At 44.1% G+C, this 13312-nt stretch overlaps 1 protein-coding gene across 7 annotated transcripts in view; it reads left to right on the top strand.

The window, feature by feature from the left end:
• The window catches only part of HDAC9 (histone deacetylase 9), a 487438-nt gene that overhangs the window by 249150 nt on the left and 224976 nt on the right, over positions 1-13312 (top strand). For all 7 annotated transcript variants that reach the window (XM_081164394.1, XM_081164395.1, XM_081164393.1 and 4 more), the window contains one exon: positions 12850-13091. In XM_081164394.1, the coding sequence (XP_081020520.1) occupies positions 12850-13091 (242 nt within the window). The remainder of the gene's footprint in view (positions 1-12849; positions 13092-13312) is intronic.

Here is a 13312-nt window from a genome sequence, read left to right as displayed (position 1 = left end):
ATGTGCTGACACTTGTGTGTCTCAGGAGACTGTGGCTTAGAGTCTTTGGTTTCCGTGGCAGAGTTGGGCCTTGGGGCCGCTGCAGTTCAGCAGGAATTGTTTGCTGGTATTCAGCATATGTTTCGAACATTGCATTGTCCCACAACAAAAAGAATGAAAAGAAGGGAAATCACAGAGGAATAAAATTAAGCAACTCTGCATTCCTGGACCAACTTCACAGGGCTGCTCACAGTGGGAAAAGTGGCACTGCAATTTCACCATTAGACCACCTAGAGAGCCTATGGTGATCCAAGAGAGGAATTTTTATTTTAGTTTATTCCCCATATATCCTACCTTTCCTCCAAGGACCTCAAGGTGGTGAACATAGTTATTTTCTCCTCCTTTTTATCCTCACAGTAACCTTGTGAGGTAGATTAGTCCGCATAGTAACCTTTCATTTTGCTTCTTCCTCCATGCTTTAGTGTGTGTGTATCTTATTTTCTTCCCTGAATATCTTCTTCAAGTGGCACTTCAAAAAGTCAAGATGTGTGAGCTCCAGTGTCCCATTCAGTAACATTAGGGTGAACTTTATTATTGACTTCTAAGTATGATAAATGTCTCCCAAAATGATGAATGCGAAAGAGATGGAGATATGCTACATAGGTGTAGTAATGTATCGTTGAAAGATTGGAGCTTGGACAGCGACTGGAACTGGAACTGTTCTGGAGGGTTAGTAGAACTGGAGGCAGCTGCCTTAATAATTTTTAAATGGAACAAGTGGTTTTGTATTGTTTCATTCCACTGTGTTTCAATTTCTCCCCTTCAGACAAGAGAAATTGTGAGGGTATTTATATATCGAGGACATTGTTTTCTAAAACTACAAAGAATGACTGAGCAGCATGAACCATAAGGAATTACTTATTAGGTCACAATGACATCAAAATTAATTATTGCTACAACTGTTCTCAGTAGTGATTATTATGGAAAAACTGAATAGGAATATGATTTGGCCAAAACTGTGTAATAAAGTACAAAAAGTCATTTGTGGAGACAGAGTTTACTAATTAGCAAACTTAATGTCACAGTGGCAAATACAGTGGTACCTCAGGTTACATACGCTTCAGGTTACAGACTCCGCTAACCCAGAAATAGTACCTCGGGTTAAGAACTTTGCTTCAGGATGAGAACAGAAATCATGCTCCAGCGGCGCAGCGGCAGCATGAGGCCCCATTAGCTAAAGAGGTGCTTCAGGTTAAGAACAGTTTCAGGTTAAGAACGGACCTCCGGAAAGAATAAAGTACTTAACCCGAGGTACTACTGTATCAGAGACGTTGGCTGGGTTAGTAACTTTTTCATCTCATTCTAAGAGAGAGTTTCAAAGCCCCGACACCAATGGCTCTTGCTACCTTTTACAGAAGATAATTAAGAGGATTGTAGGAGAATCTGTTTAGAAGACTGAAGGCCATAAGAAGTTGCACTGTGTTCAATATGTCTCCCAAATGCATCCTGATTTAGCAGTTCCATTGCATATTATACAGCAGCTTGGAATACTACTCCCAATAATTGAAGTGGATGGCGTAGCAACAGGCTGAAATAGAGCTGTGTCTGTGCACCAAACCCCCTGCAAACTCTTTTTACAGTTCATACATGGTGCTTACTGGCTCATAATATTCTCACAAAAGCCCTATGAGAGGTATGTCATGTTGAGAGATGGTGACTTGGTCCAAGCTTTATGGCAGAGTGAAGATTTGAGCCTGGGTCTCCCTGAACTTAGACAAGCACTCAAACCACTACATCGCACTGGGTTACAAAGAACAGGCATAACATTTACATTAGATAAATTGAAAATCTAGTAATTGAAGAGTTAAGGGAGAAAATGAATATCTTTACCCAAGGCAAAACTAGGTTGTTGCTACCTTTGGTGGCCACTGGTGCTAATGTAGTATATTTTACAGTGGTTTTCTTGTGGATATATTCTGTCATTGATGAAATAATAGTTCACAACCTTACAAGTTGTGACAATTTGCTACGCAGTAGGCAAAAACCAAATGGCACCAGCCAATCAGCCAAATGGACAAAATTCCTACCGGGCCCCTGCCCCAAAAGCAGACAACCCCATGACAGGCATAGCAAGGTCAATGTGAACAACCCTAAATATAGGGAGGGTGGATGGGTGATCCGATGCTCTCAGCGAAAAGAGGAAGCTCAATGCTGCATGCAGAGAATTTAAGAGTTCTGGCTGTCAATCACAAAATGGCAACATCAACTTCTTCCCAACAACAAGATGAGCCCAGTCACAGCAGTGGCCAACTATCTTCACCCGCCCAGCAACAGCGGGATGTCTTGATAGACTCCACCGCAACATGTGCTCTCTATGAAGGAGAACACGCTTGTCAAAATGATAGGGGATAGGTTTAGGTAACAGTTCTTCCTCTTCCTATACTATCAAGTTGGTGTGGGATGAGCTGAGGGAGACAGGAGAAGTGGAGGGGTGAGGTGGAGTTGGTGAGCAGAGCGAGTGGGGGTGGCAGCCCCTAGTGTAAATGTATGTTCGATTCCCACAATCACCTGACTTTTGCCTTTCCACCGAGGACCAAACTTTCTTGCCCATGCAGCTGTAAGGCAGGGTGGGTCAATTTATATTCCAAATTGTGTGGGGCAGGGCTTTTTCCTTGGCTCCAATATGGTACAGGAGCCAGCAGTGAGAAAATGCCTAATGCAGTATATTGTGGCAAAGATAACATGGGAAGGGGGAAGGTTTTGCTCCCTTTTGTATACCAGATTAACGGCCACCCCTGTCTTTCAACTGAACAGCAACACATGTGTTTAATAAATATATGAACTCTGCGGTCACCTGTGAGATGTCGTTCAGCCCTGCTCAGACACCTCAAACTGAACGTCTCCTCAAATGAGAAAGAGGAGCTGGACACTACAGGAGATCTTCACACTGCCAGTGATCATGAGGAGCCATCTGATATGGAAGTCCCTGCTAGGAATGGGTGGATATGTCCATCCTGGATTCAGTTTCTCACTTTTCCAATCTTAAACACCACAATTTCTCCTTCTACAAGCATATTATTGCAAAGCAGTTTGCCTCATACGATGCATTTTGTATGTTACTTTCACCGATTTATCTATTTATATGCACACTTGACCACTGCATATGAATTTTTGTACACATTTCTTTGCTGAAGGACTGTTTTTCAGATCCCAGAGAAGTTCAAACTTCAAAGGGTAGGAAAGCTGTGTTTCAATTTGCATATTGTTTTGGAAAACGTGAATCTGGTAAGTTCACATGTAAATGTGAACTGAATCAAATTTCTGACCCAGGGACTGGAGGTCCCCATAGCAGTTTCCAGGTCTCCTAGCTGATTCTCAGAGCCTGAATCTCCCCCCTGTTGCCATCTTCCCCAGAGCCAAAAGATCAAATGAGATGGTAAGACAGGCAGGATGTTTTTGCATATATTCCCACTTTATATAATGCAGTTTTGTATGCTATTTTCACCAATACATACTATGGACACAGGGTGAACATTTGTTGAATGTTGGAATATACATTTCCAAGAAAATATCACAAATGGCATTTTAAATTATTTAAATCCTTCGTATAATTATTGTAATCTGGTAATTATTGTTGGTTGAGTTGTTTTATGTATAATTATGTATACTATGTAATCATTTATGTGTAATAATTATGGAACAATTCATTGAAATATATCCAAAATAGAACATTAGTTTTGCTGAGAAGTAAGAAACAAATTATGGGAATTAATTTCTTTTCCACTGATACAAGGCCCTTTTCTTTGTGATGTTTTCTATTTCTCAGATGGGTCCAAAAATGCTGTGCATAATAAAATCAGCAGTCTGTGCTTCCGATTAGTCAGTTAAATGACCTTTTGGAAGGTTGTCACACATTCAGAATTATGTTTATTCCAAAGTTCTTCATCTAGTGGGGGATCTGTTTAATTTGTCGTTTGATTAAAATATATGAAGATAAATCACGAAGGGCAAGGCTATCAATGGCTACTAGCCATGATGACAGTCTTCCATTTCCTCTGAATGCCAGTTGCTGGACATCACAGATGGACAGAGTACTGCTGTTGCGTCCATGTCAGGCTTCCCATGGACATCGGGTTGGCCACTGTGAGAAAAGGATGCTGGACAAGATAGGCCATTGGCTTGATCCAGCAGGCTCTTCTTGTGTGTGTATGCCTGCCCTCTGATCATTCCCAAAGCCTTAATTCACATAACACATGCACAAATGACAGAGATTGGAAGTACAGTGGTACCTCGGGTTACAGACGCTTCAGGTTACAGACTCCACTAACCCAGAAATATTACCTCCGATTAAGAACTTTGCTTCAGGATGAGAACAGAAATCGTGCTCCGGCGGTGCAGCAACAGCTGGAGGCCCCATTAGCTAAAGTGGTGCTTTCAGGATAAGAATGGACCTCCGGAACGAATTAAGTTCGTAACCCGAGGTACCACTGTAGACTGATCTGTCAATTGCTACTTGAAATCAATCTGGATTGTACTTGCAAGCACACACATCCCCAAGCCCACCATGGATCAGGAAGAGGTTCCTTACTTGATCTGGCAGCAGTCCAGTATTTCACAGGCAGTAGCTAAATCCATAGCTTGCACTACTAAAGCATCTCCTTGTGAAGCAAAAGTGAAAAAAATATAGGGAGCTCTTAGAATCAGGAATGAACTGAAACTTAGGAAGTTGCCTTATACCAAACCAGATCATTGGTCTATCTAGTGGTGTATTATCCACGCTGATAGCAGTCTCCAGGGTTTCAGACAGAGGATGTTCCCAGCTATACCTGGAGATGCCTGGGATTGAACTGGGGATTTTATGTGTGCAAAGCAAATGTTCTTGCACTCTCATAACTGTCAATGAATGCTGGGTAGGTTCTTTCAGCTGCACTCCTCCTTCCTGCTGCCGAGGCACCACACTGGTGTTCGTGATGGGTTCTATAAACAAAATGGCATGCCATGCTTGGCTTGCAATGATGTGGCTATGTGACATGCTTCCTGGAATCAAACTGACAAAGAAAATAACAAATCTGTTCTCTGTGGGTATGTGGTTGAAAATCTGTGGACTTTGGCAAATTGCAAATAGATTTGTAAAATGTGGTGGGTGGGAACTTTGGCTCAGCTATACTTCACAACTCATTCACTCTGAGTATCCCCTATTAATGTCATTTGAACTGCTCTAAAACAAATGATGGTTGCAGCAGATGATAGTTGTGATGTACTTAAGGAGCTGAAAGCTTTTCAGAGCTATTCAAACTGTTAATTGCTTCATACTTCAACCCCAAGTGACTCCCCCCCCCCCCCGAGGATTGATTCTCATCATGGCGGTTTTCATCATCAGTACATACGGGCTTAGTTGTAAACAGAACAGACTGCATTAAACTAGCATGGCCGCATTGCAAGAAGTGCAGAGCGCACAGTTTGCATCCGGGAAGTCCCAGGTCTAGTTCCTGGCATCTTCATGTAGGGGATGGCAATACTCCTGCCTGAACTCCTGGAGAGCAGCTGCTAGTCAGTGTAAGCAAAAGGGAGCTAGATTGGCCTATGTTCTGACTGAGGTTGTACACGCTCCCCAAAGAAGCCTGGGAACTGTAGTTTCTGAAGGGTACTGGGAATTGTAGCTGTGTGAGTGGTAATCTAGAGTTCCCAGGATTATCAGGGGTGTTCGTGTGCATGCTTGAAATGTATGGTTCATATGCCACTTCCTATGTACAATTTGCTACATTACCTGATTTTTTTGTGATGGAAAAGTCCCTACAGGTTGCCTTTTTTAAAAGTAGGCACAAGATTGAATGTGCTTCTGAAATAACCCCCCTATGAAAAGATAATAATAATAACAACTTATTATTTATACCCCGCCCATCTGGCTGGGTTTCCCCAGCCACTCTGGGCAGCTTCCAACAAAAGATTAAAAGTACATTAAAACATCAGTCATTAACAACTTCCCTGAACAGGGCTGCCTTCAGATGTCTTCTAAACGTCAGATGGTTGTTTATTTATTTGACATCTGATGGGAGGGCATTCCACAAGGTGGGCACCACTACTGAGAAGACCTTCTGCCTGGTTCCCTGTAACTTTGCTTCCCACAGTGAGGGAACGGCAGGAAGGGCCTTGGTGCTGGACCTCATAAGTTGCTGCACCCTCCACAATGGAGGAGTGAAAAGCACATCCCTAAGGGAGTTGCTTCTTTCCCCTTCCAGGTGTGTCCCCTCGGCACCTGCTCCAGAGTACTCCCCACCCTTGGGGGAGTAGCTTCTCAGGGGATTAGAAAAATCTCTAGCATACTTGTGGTGTACATTATTCTATATTTTTAAACAAGGTTGCAGCTAGTGACGCATGGTTCTTTCAAAAGGACATTTTACTGTGAATATGGAAGAGCAGCATAACATTAGGAACACAGGAAGCTGCCTTGTGCAGAGTCAGGGCGTTGGTCCCTCTATCTCAGTATTGTTTACATGGACTGCCATCAGCTCTCCAGGGTTTAAGGCAGCAGCCTTCCCCCAGCCCTGCCTAGAGATTCCGGGGACTGAACGTGGAGCCTTCTGGGTGCAAGGAAGAACCATAGCCCTTCCCTAAAAGCAGAAATTTGCCCGTACTTATCTTGTGCATTCAGAAGTTTTCTTGTTAGGTTTTTTTTTTTAATGCTTACAGTAAATTATTTTAATTTGCATTTGGCAAACTAGCAGTATTTCAACACAGGGAAAACCTATCTGCTTCTACATGGAGGGGTGCAACGTCTCATCTGCTGTGTATATAATGACATGTGGAAAAGCGGGCGCTTCAAGATGCTCACGTGCACATAAGCTGAATCAATGTGACTCAGAGAAGGAAGAACTTTACTAATCTGGCCTCCGTGAGCAGAGGCCTCCATATGGAACTTTTTTTGTTATGTGCATCGTGGATGGGAGGCAAACTTGGCCACTTCTCCACCTTACAAGGAGGACCACTACCTGGGAAATGTATTCGCAAGACCATACAGAGACGTCATTACTGAATCTTCTTAACTGCGTTGCCAGCAAATAATTGTGTAGACTTGGGAACAGGGACTGCTTTGGCAGTGCATTACCATAGCATGTGGTGTTGTACTGGCATCACCAAGCAACTCAGGATGTGGCACTAAGATATATATATATATATATATATATATATATATATATATATATATATATATCCCCCCACCCGGAGGCATCTTAGCATACATGATTTTGCTTGCCAGCTCGCTGGCATAATCATGGCAATCTCGTCTTTAAAGCACTCGAGTAAATTCAAAGGTTAAAACCCACATTTATTTCTGGACTATTTTTATCTCACCCTTAGCAGAAGTTGGCTGTATGAAAGATGCTCAGATTCCTTGTAAGGAAAAAAAAGAAGCCTTTTTTTGAAAAATGAGGGTTGCTTGATTACTTGGCAGGAAGCTGCATGCAGCGAAGCTTTAAAGGCTCTGCTGAAATATATATATATACTGAGAAGCTGAGATATATTTCAGGTATTCTCCTGTTGACATATTTTTTGCGGTTTGTCATGAGTTCCTTAATTTGTTTCATCAGGCCCCCCAGGTCCCCTGCTGGCAAATAGCAAGAGGCTGGCTTGAACCTCTAAGACAGCAGGCAGATGCAGCCTCCCTTCCTAAGTGCTCGCCAAGCGATGGAACTCCGTAATGCAACAATTAGGAACTTGTCACATGTTTGGAATTAGGGGGCCGTTCATGGTTATGCTTGGGTTTGTTTGCATATTTCCAAAGAGCAAGAGGGATTTTAGAGAATCAGTGAAATAAAGCCATTAGTTTTCAAGCAGCTTGCCCGCTAGCTCCCTTTAACTTCAACAGCCACAGTTTCAATGCGTCTCAGCGATGGTTTACTAGTGTTGGGTTGTCTGTGCTTCCCTTTCAGGCTATTGGAAGGAGGAGGGGGAGAGCTTTGGATATCAAAACTCTGGTAACTGTTTACAGTTGTTTTAATTCTCATTTTTTTTGGCATACATGCATTTGAAAGAAAGCATAATAGTAATAATAATAGTGGACAGGGACCAATGTGGTGTCCATGGAGATGTGCTTTTAGTCCTGCCCTCCACCTGGTGGCATCTCCTCACAGCTCCCTCAAAGCCCCCTCCACAGGGTTCAGGGGCCCCTTTCTAGAGCAATAAGGGGCTACAGAAAAAAGTGAAAAATCAGCCAACTCTCCTGTGGAAACAGCATAGGAGCCAACTCCTACGGGCTGAGAGGTCTTCAGCCCCCCCCCCCCAAATATTTGAGGGATCTGGGCCCTCCTAAAGTTGATGGGCATTGCCATTCAAATGGTGTGTGTGCACTGTGTCATGTGATTGATTGTGCGAGGCAGGCCTTATCTTTACACACCCACACCCAATATTTTATGCAAGTTAGCACCCCTGGCAAACACCCAGTATTGTTCCCTTATTTATTAACCCAAACATTCCACATCTGGGATTGTTAGGAAAAGTATTAGAAATGAAACTGCTATGCAAATCTATGGTGTGACTGCGCTTGGAACATTATGTCCAGTTCTGGTTGCCACCCCTCAAAAAGAATATGGTAGAGGTGGACAAGGTAGAGGTATGGTAAACAAGGTATGGTAGAGGTGGACAAGTAAGGGACAGTCAAAATTATCAGGAGGATAATTAGCTAATTAGCTAAAGTGGCGCTTCAGGTTAAGAACAGTTTCAGGTTAAGAACAGATCTCCAGAACGAATTAAGTTCTTAACCTGAGGTACCACTGTATTTCTTTACACAGCATATAGTTATATTATAGAGGGAACCATATGTATGTGTCCTACACTGACAAATCTACACAGAAGGATACATCCGTAGACCTCTGAAGCAGCAGAGGGCAATTGAAGTCAACCCTTTCTAACATTCTGCAGGCACCTCTTGACTTAATGTGTCCCAGAGATGGTTGTAAAAGTAAGGATCTCATTCCCAGCGGCGTAGCGTGAGTTGTCAGCACCCGGGGCAACGCACGTAATTTGCGCCCCCTAACCCGGGGCAAGGCAAGTAATTTGCGCCCCCCCAACCCCTAACCTGCGAGTTGCCGCTGGCGCTGCCGCGCAAACAACGCTGCTTGCCCGGAGGAGGATGGAGGCAGAAGCAGTCGCCGCCTGTGGCTGGGCCGAGGGGATGGCGGCGGCAGGGTGCGGAGGCTGCCCGTGCCCGGCCAGGCGTCGGTGGCGGCGTCGGCGCTGCTGCAGCGGCTGCTCCTCCTGCGAGGAGTGAGCGGAGCGCAGCCACAGCGACGGCGGGGGGCGTGCGCGCTAGGGCGCAAGGCTGGCGGTGGCGGCGGGGAGTCCAGCGGAGGAAGGAACTTGTCCCTTCCCTCTGGACTCGCGCCCCCCCAGATGTTGCGCCCGGTGCGGTCGGCACCCCTGGCACCCCCCACGCTACGCCACTGCTCATTCCTGACCTCTCCAGACCCAAAGCTGCCCTGTATTATATTTCTGTGTATAGCCAGCTCACCTTTCTGGTGTTTTCTTTATCCATCCTGTAATTGATTTTCTGCCCAAAATATGGGCACTTGCTTATCACCATAGGTCAGTGGTAGAGCATCTTCCTTGCATGTTCAATTCCCGCCAAGTAGAGCCGGGAGAGATCCCTGTCCGAAACGCTGGAGAGCAGCTGCCAATCACTGGAAACAATACTGAGCTAGATGGACCAATCATCTGACTCCGTATAAGGCAGTTTCCTATGTTCCTAAGTACGTAGACACCAAGGGGGTTGGCTGTTGGGGACTTGTGGTGTTAGAAACAAGCCTATAAAACATAGAAAAAGAAGGAACAAGGCCAAATAAATGTACTACACTTTGCAGTCGTCATGTGACAATTTTGTTTTGTTTTTAAGAAGATCCATTGTAGCTCCATGAAAATATGTGGCCTGCCTTTGTGGCAGGATTTGTTCCCCATGCTCACAGGTGTTTGTCTGTGTTCTATTTTGGGCTTGAATATTTTTTTTCCTGTTGTCAATATTGGGAACGTTTCAACCTGCGCAGACTGCAGGCAGTCCCGGGGAGCAGGGTTTTTGCTCGGCTCTGGCATCTTTTATTGTCCCCAGTGAGGCTTATTATGTGGCACAATGGATAGAAGAAAATCCATCTCTCCACTTTAAACATGATAAGTCTTTGTCACCTACAATGCAATTAATGCTAAAAATAGACAAGCGCCTGTGATAAGGCAGTGGCTTGAAGGGGATGAGCCACTGCCAAATAACAAAGACTTATCTGGAGGGCCTGAGGAGTCAGCCTCCACTGAGCTGTCAGTTTGCTGATTGCCATTTCTCTGTGAGTTTGATGAAATATTCATGCCTTTGCTCCGCTTGCTCTCCAAGCACTATTGATTTCTTGTATAAACGCTGCTATATTTAGTCTAGACAAATGGAATGTGGGTTGCTGCAGAATAAATTGGATGAAAGGGCTGGGATCTCGCTGTCCGCTTTTCTCTTGGTCTGGGACAATTATTTATAATCAAGGGTAGTTTTTGTAACTTAAGGGTGATTTCTTTTCTCCTTCTTTGCAATTTTGCCTCAGAACAAAAGCCAGGAGTTGGGCAATATCCTTCTGGCAGGTTTAAAAATGCTCGGTACATAAGCTATACCTTGAGCTTCACGATAGCTGTTTCTGAAAGTTGAAAAAGAGAGAAAACCGATAACTATGTTTGATAATTGTTTGTTGATAGAAAAATGTAAGAGAGAGTCAGCATCTTCTATCATCCATATGTTCTTCCCTTAGGCTAGAACATTCCCAAGTGGTTTAAGGGGCTAAAAATATGTATGCAAGCATTTTTATTTTAAAAAAGAGCCTTGCATTTATGCCGCACGTTTCTTTTTGAAGAGCCAGAGCACTAATATTATGTTTATATAGTGCTCCGTTTTCCTTGTGTTGAACTGTGGCAGTGAAAGAAAAGTGAGTGAAACAAAGAAAGGGGATGTTGATTTTAAGGGATAGGATATTCTTCCAGTGCCCACATGCGCATACTTCTGATATACGTATCTGGGCAAAGAGACTAACTCATAGTTTTGTTTTTTAAAACACTGTCTGGTATAGTTGGCTGCTCCTGCCCTCTACTGGATCTGCTGTGCACCATGGGCCTTATTCTGTTCACAAGAGAAGAGTTCATCTCTGTGAAAACAATGCATAAAATTCTAAAGAGTGGATATTTGATATGAATTCATATGTTTTCCAGCTGCCAGGAGAAAGTGTCAAAAACTTTGGGGGATTCCAGAACTGCAGTCTGTAAAACAATGGACATTTGTTATGTTCTGTGACTCCGGTGCTGTTAGATTAAATGGCATTTTAGGGGACTCTTAAGGGCTACCTCAAAATACCCCACATATTGGCTTTCCCACTGGTTTTATAATGGTTGTCAGAGCTCCCAGTTCCCACACCATAACCCTATGAGAGGACCCTGCTGTCAACCACACCTAAAGATGGGAGCATCCACACATACCCCATCACCAAATACCCTGCTTCCCAAAGCCATGGTTCCCATTGCCTTCTAGAAACAAAAGGTGATACTGACAAAGAGTCTTAAATTTCCTGTTTCCTCCTTCTTTCAATTTTGTGGGCATACTCTGGACTGTAGGAAAACCTGCAGGAAGAAGTTCGGCAGGAATGCCAAAAGTTGGGTGGGAGGAAATGAAAGGCGAATATTTCAACTTCATTTAGTCTTGGAAGCCATGCTGAAATTCTCATTCTGACAAGAAATCCCTTCTCTGCCACTGGAAATACAGCACCAAATTCTGAAATCCAGAAATGAATGAATCTTGACAAGCATGGGTTTATGCCTTGTAAATGTTTCCTCATTTCTCTTCTCATTATTGCCTCCAGAGGTGCCAAGGAGTATTACAGCAGCAATCCCAAACAGAGAGAACACCTCGTATCAACATAGCAAGCTGCCTTATCTAGACTCAGGCCATTGATGAGTCTTGTCAACACTGATAGGAGCAGTTTCAGCCCTCCCAGGGCTTGAGGCTGGGATGTTTTGTGTGTAAAGCATGAGCAAAGCACTGAGCTGCGAAGTAATGCAAGGCACCCAGGAGCCCACAGAGGTCTCCACCCACCGAGAAGGATGTCTCCTGTAGCCACCCAGGGTGGCTGGGGCAACCCAATCAGATGGGCTGGGACAAATAATAAAATTATTATTATTATCAATTTATTCTGTATGATGTACTTTTCTGGCCTTACCTTCTTCCAGTCAGTCTCTGGCTGGCACTGGTAATTCTTCCCTATCTCTGCAATTGTTATCATTAATCATTCAGTCATTCCACATTCAGAAATGGAGTAGGAGATCATTCCTGTTGCATCTCTGCATGTGTCACCGCTTGGGGTGGCTGAGCACTTGTCTGTTCGCCTGGCAGCAACCATCTCAGGAAGGATCTGTGGCTCAGTAGTCCAGTGCATGCAGAAGGTTCATGCTATCCTCTCATCACCAGGCATGGCAGAGAAAGACCCCTGCTTGAACTCTGCAGAATCACTGTCAGAATGGACAATATTGAGGCAGGTGGACTAAAGGTCAGCTTGGTATAAGTAGCTTCCTATATTAAATAGCAACCTATATTCTTCTGAAAACCATTGGTGATTTGAGAGCATGCCTTGTTAGTGCTTACAAAGGATGCTCACAAATCCTCAGTGAGTCACCCCTTGCCCTCTCCAAGCCATGGAAATAAATGCTGACGTCCTGTTTCTATTGCTGCCAAAAGGTGACATTCAACAGGCTGTATGACTGACAATAGCTGGTGAATGGCAAATATCATGATTTTATAAAACTCCTATCTGTTTTTCCCCTCCCTCCCCCTTACCCTTTCTGTTCCCCACCCCCCTTGTATACCAGTGGACGTGAAGTCAGAAGTTCCTGTGGGATTAGAACCTATCACACCATTAGACCTGCGGACAGATCTCAGGATGATGGTTCCCATGGTGGACCCAATGATACGTGAAAAGCAGCTACAGCAGGAACTGCTCCTGATCCAGCAGCAGCAGCAAATTCAGAAACAGCTCCTTATAGCAGAATTTCAGAAGCAGCACGAGAACCTGACGCGACAGCACCAAGCTCAGATCCAGGAACACATAAAGGTAGCAACATGTTTCTTCTCTTCCCAGATTGCACCATAGCAAGCTAAGTGTTCAAAGACTTCAGGGCACTGTCTCTTGGGATGCCATACAGCAAAATGAAGCTTCAGCTATATGAGCGGCGCATGTGGTGAACGCACACATTTGTTAGCATGTGGATATTCCTCCAAATGTGTTTATAAAAATGTTTGCAGGGGTGCACAACAGAGGGAGCCACCTGAAAT

Source organism: Podarcis bocagei (genome assembly GCF_964188305.1).
Source record: "Podarcis bocagei genome assembly, chromosome: 12".
NCBI lineage: Eukaryota > Metazoa > Chordata > Lepidosauria > Squamata > Lacertidae > Podarcis > Podarcis bocagei.
Note: the sequence above shows the minus strand (reverse complement) of the source record. Positions and strands in the feature narration are given on the sequence as shown.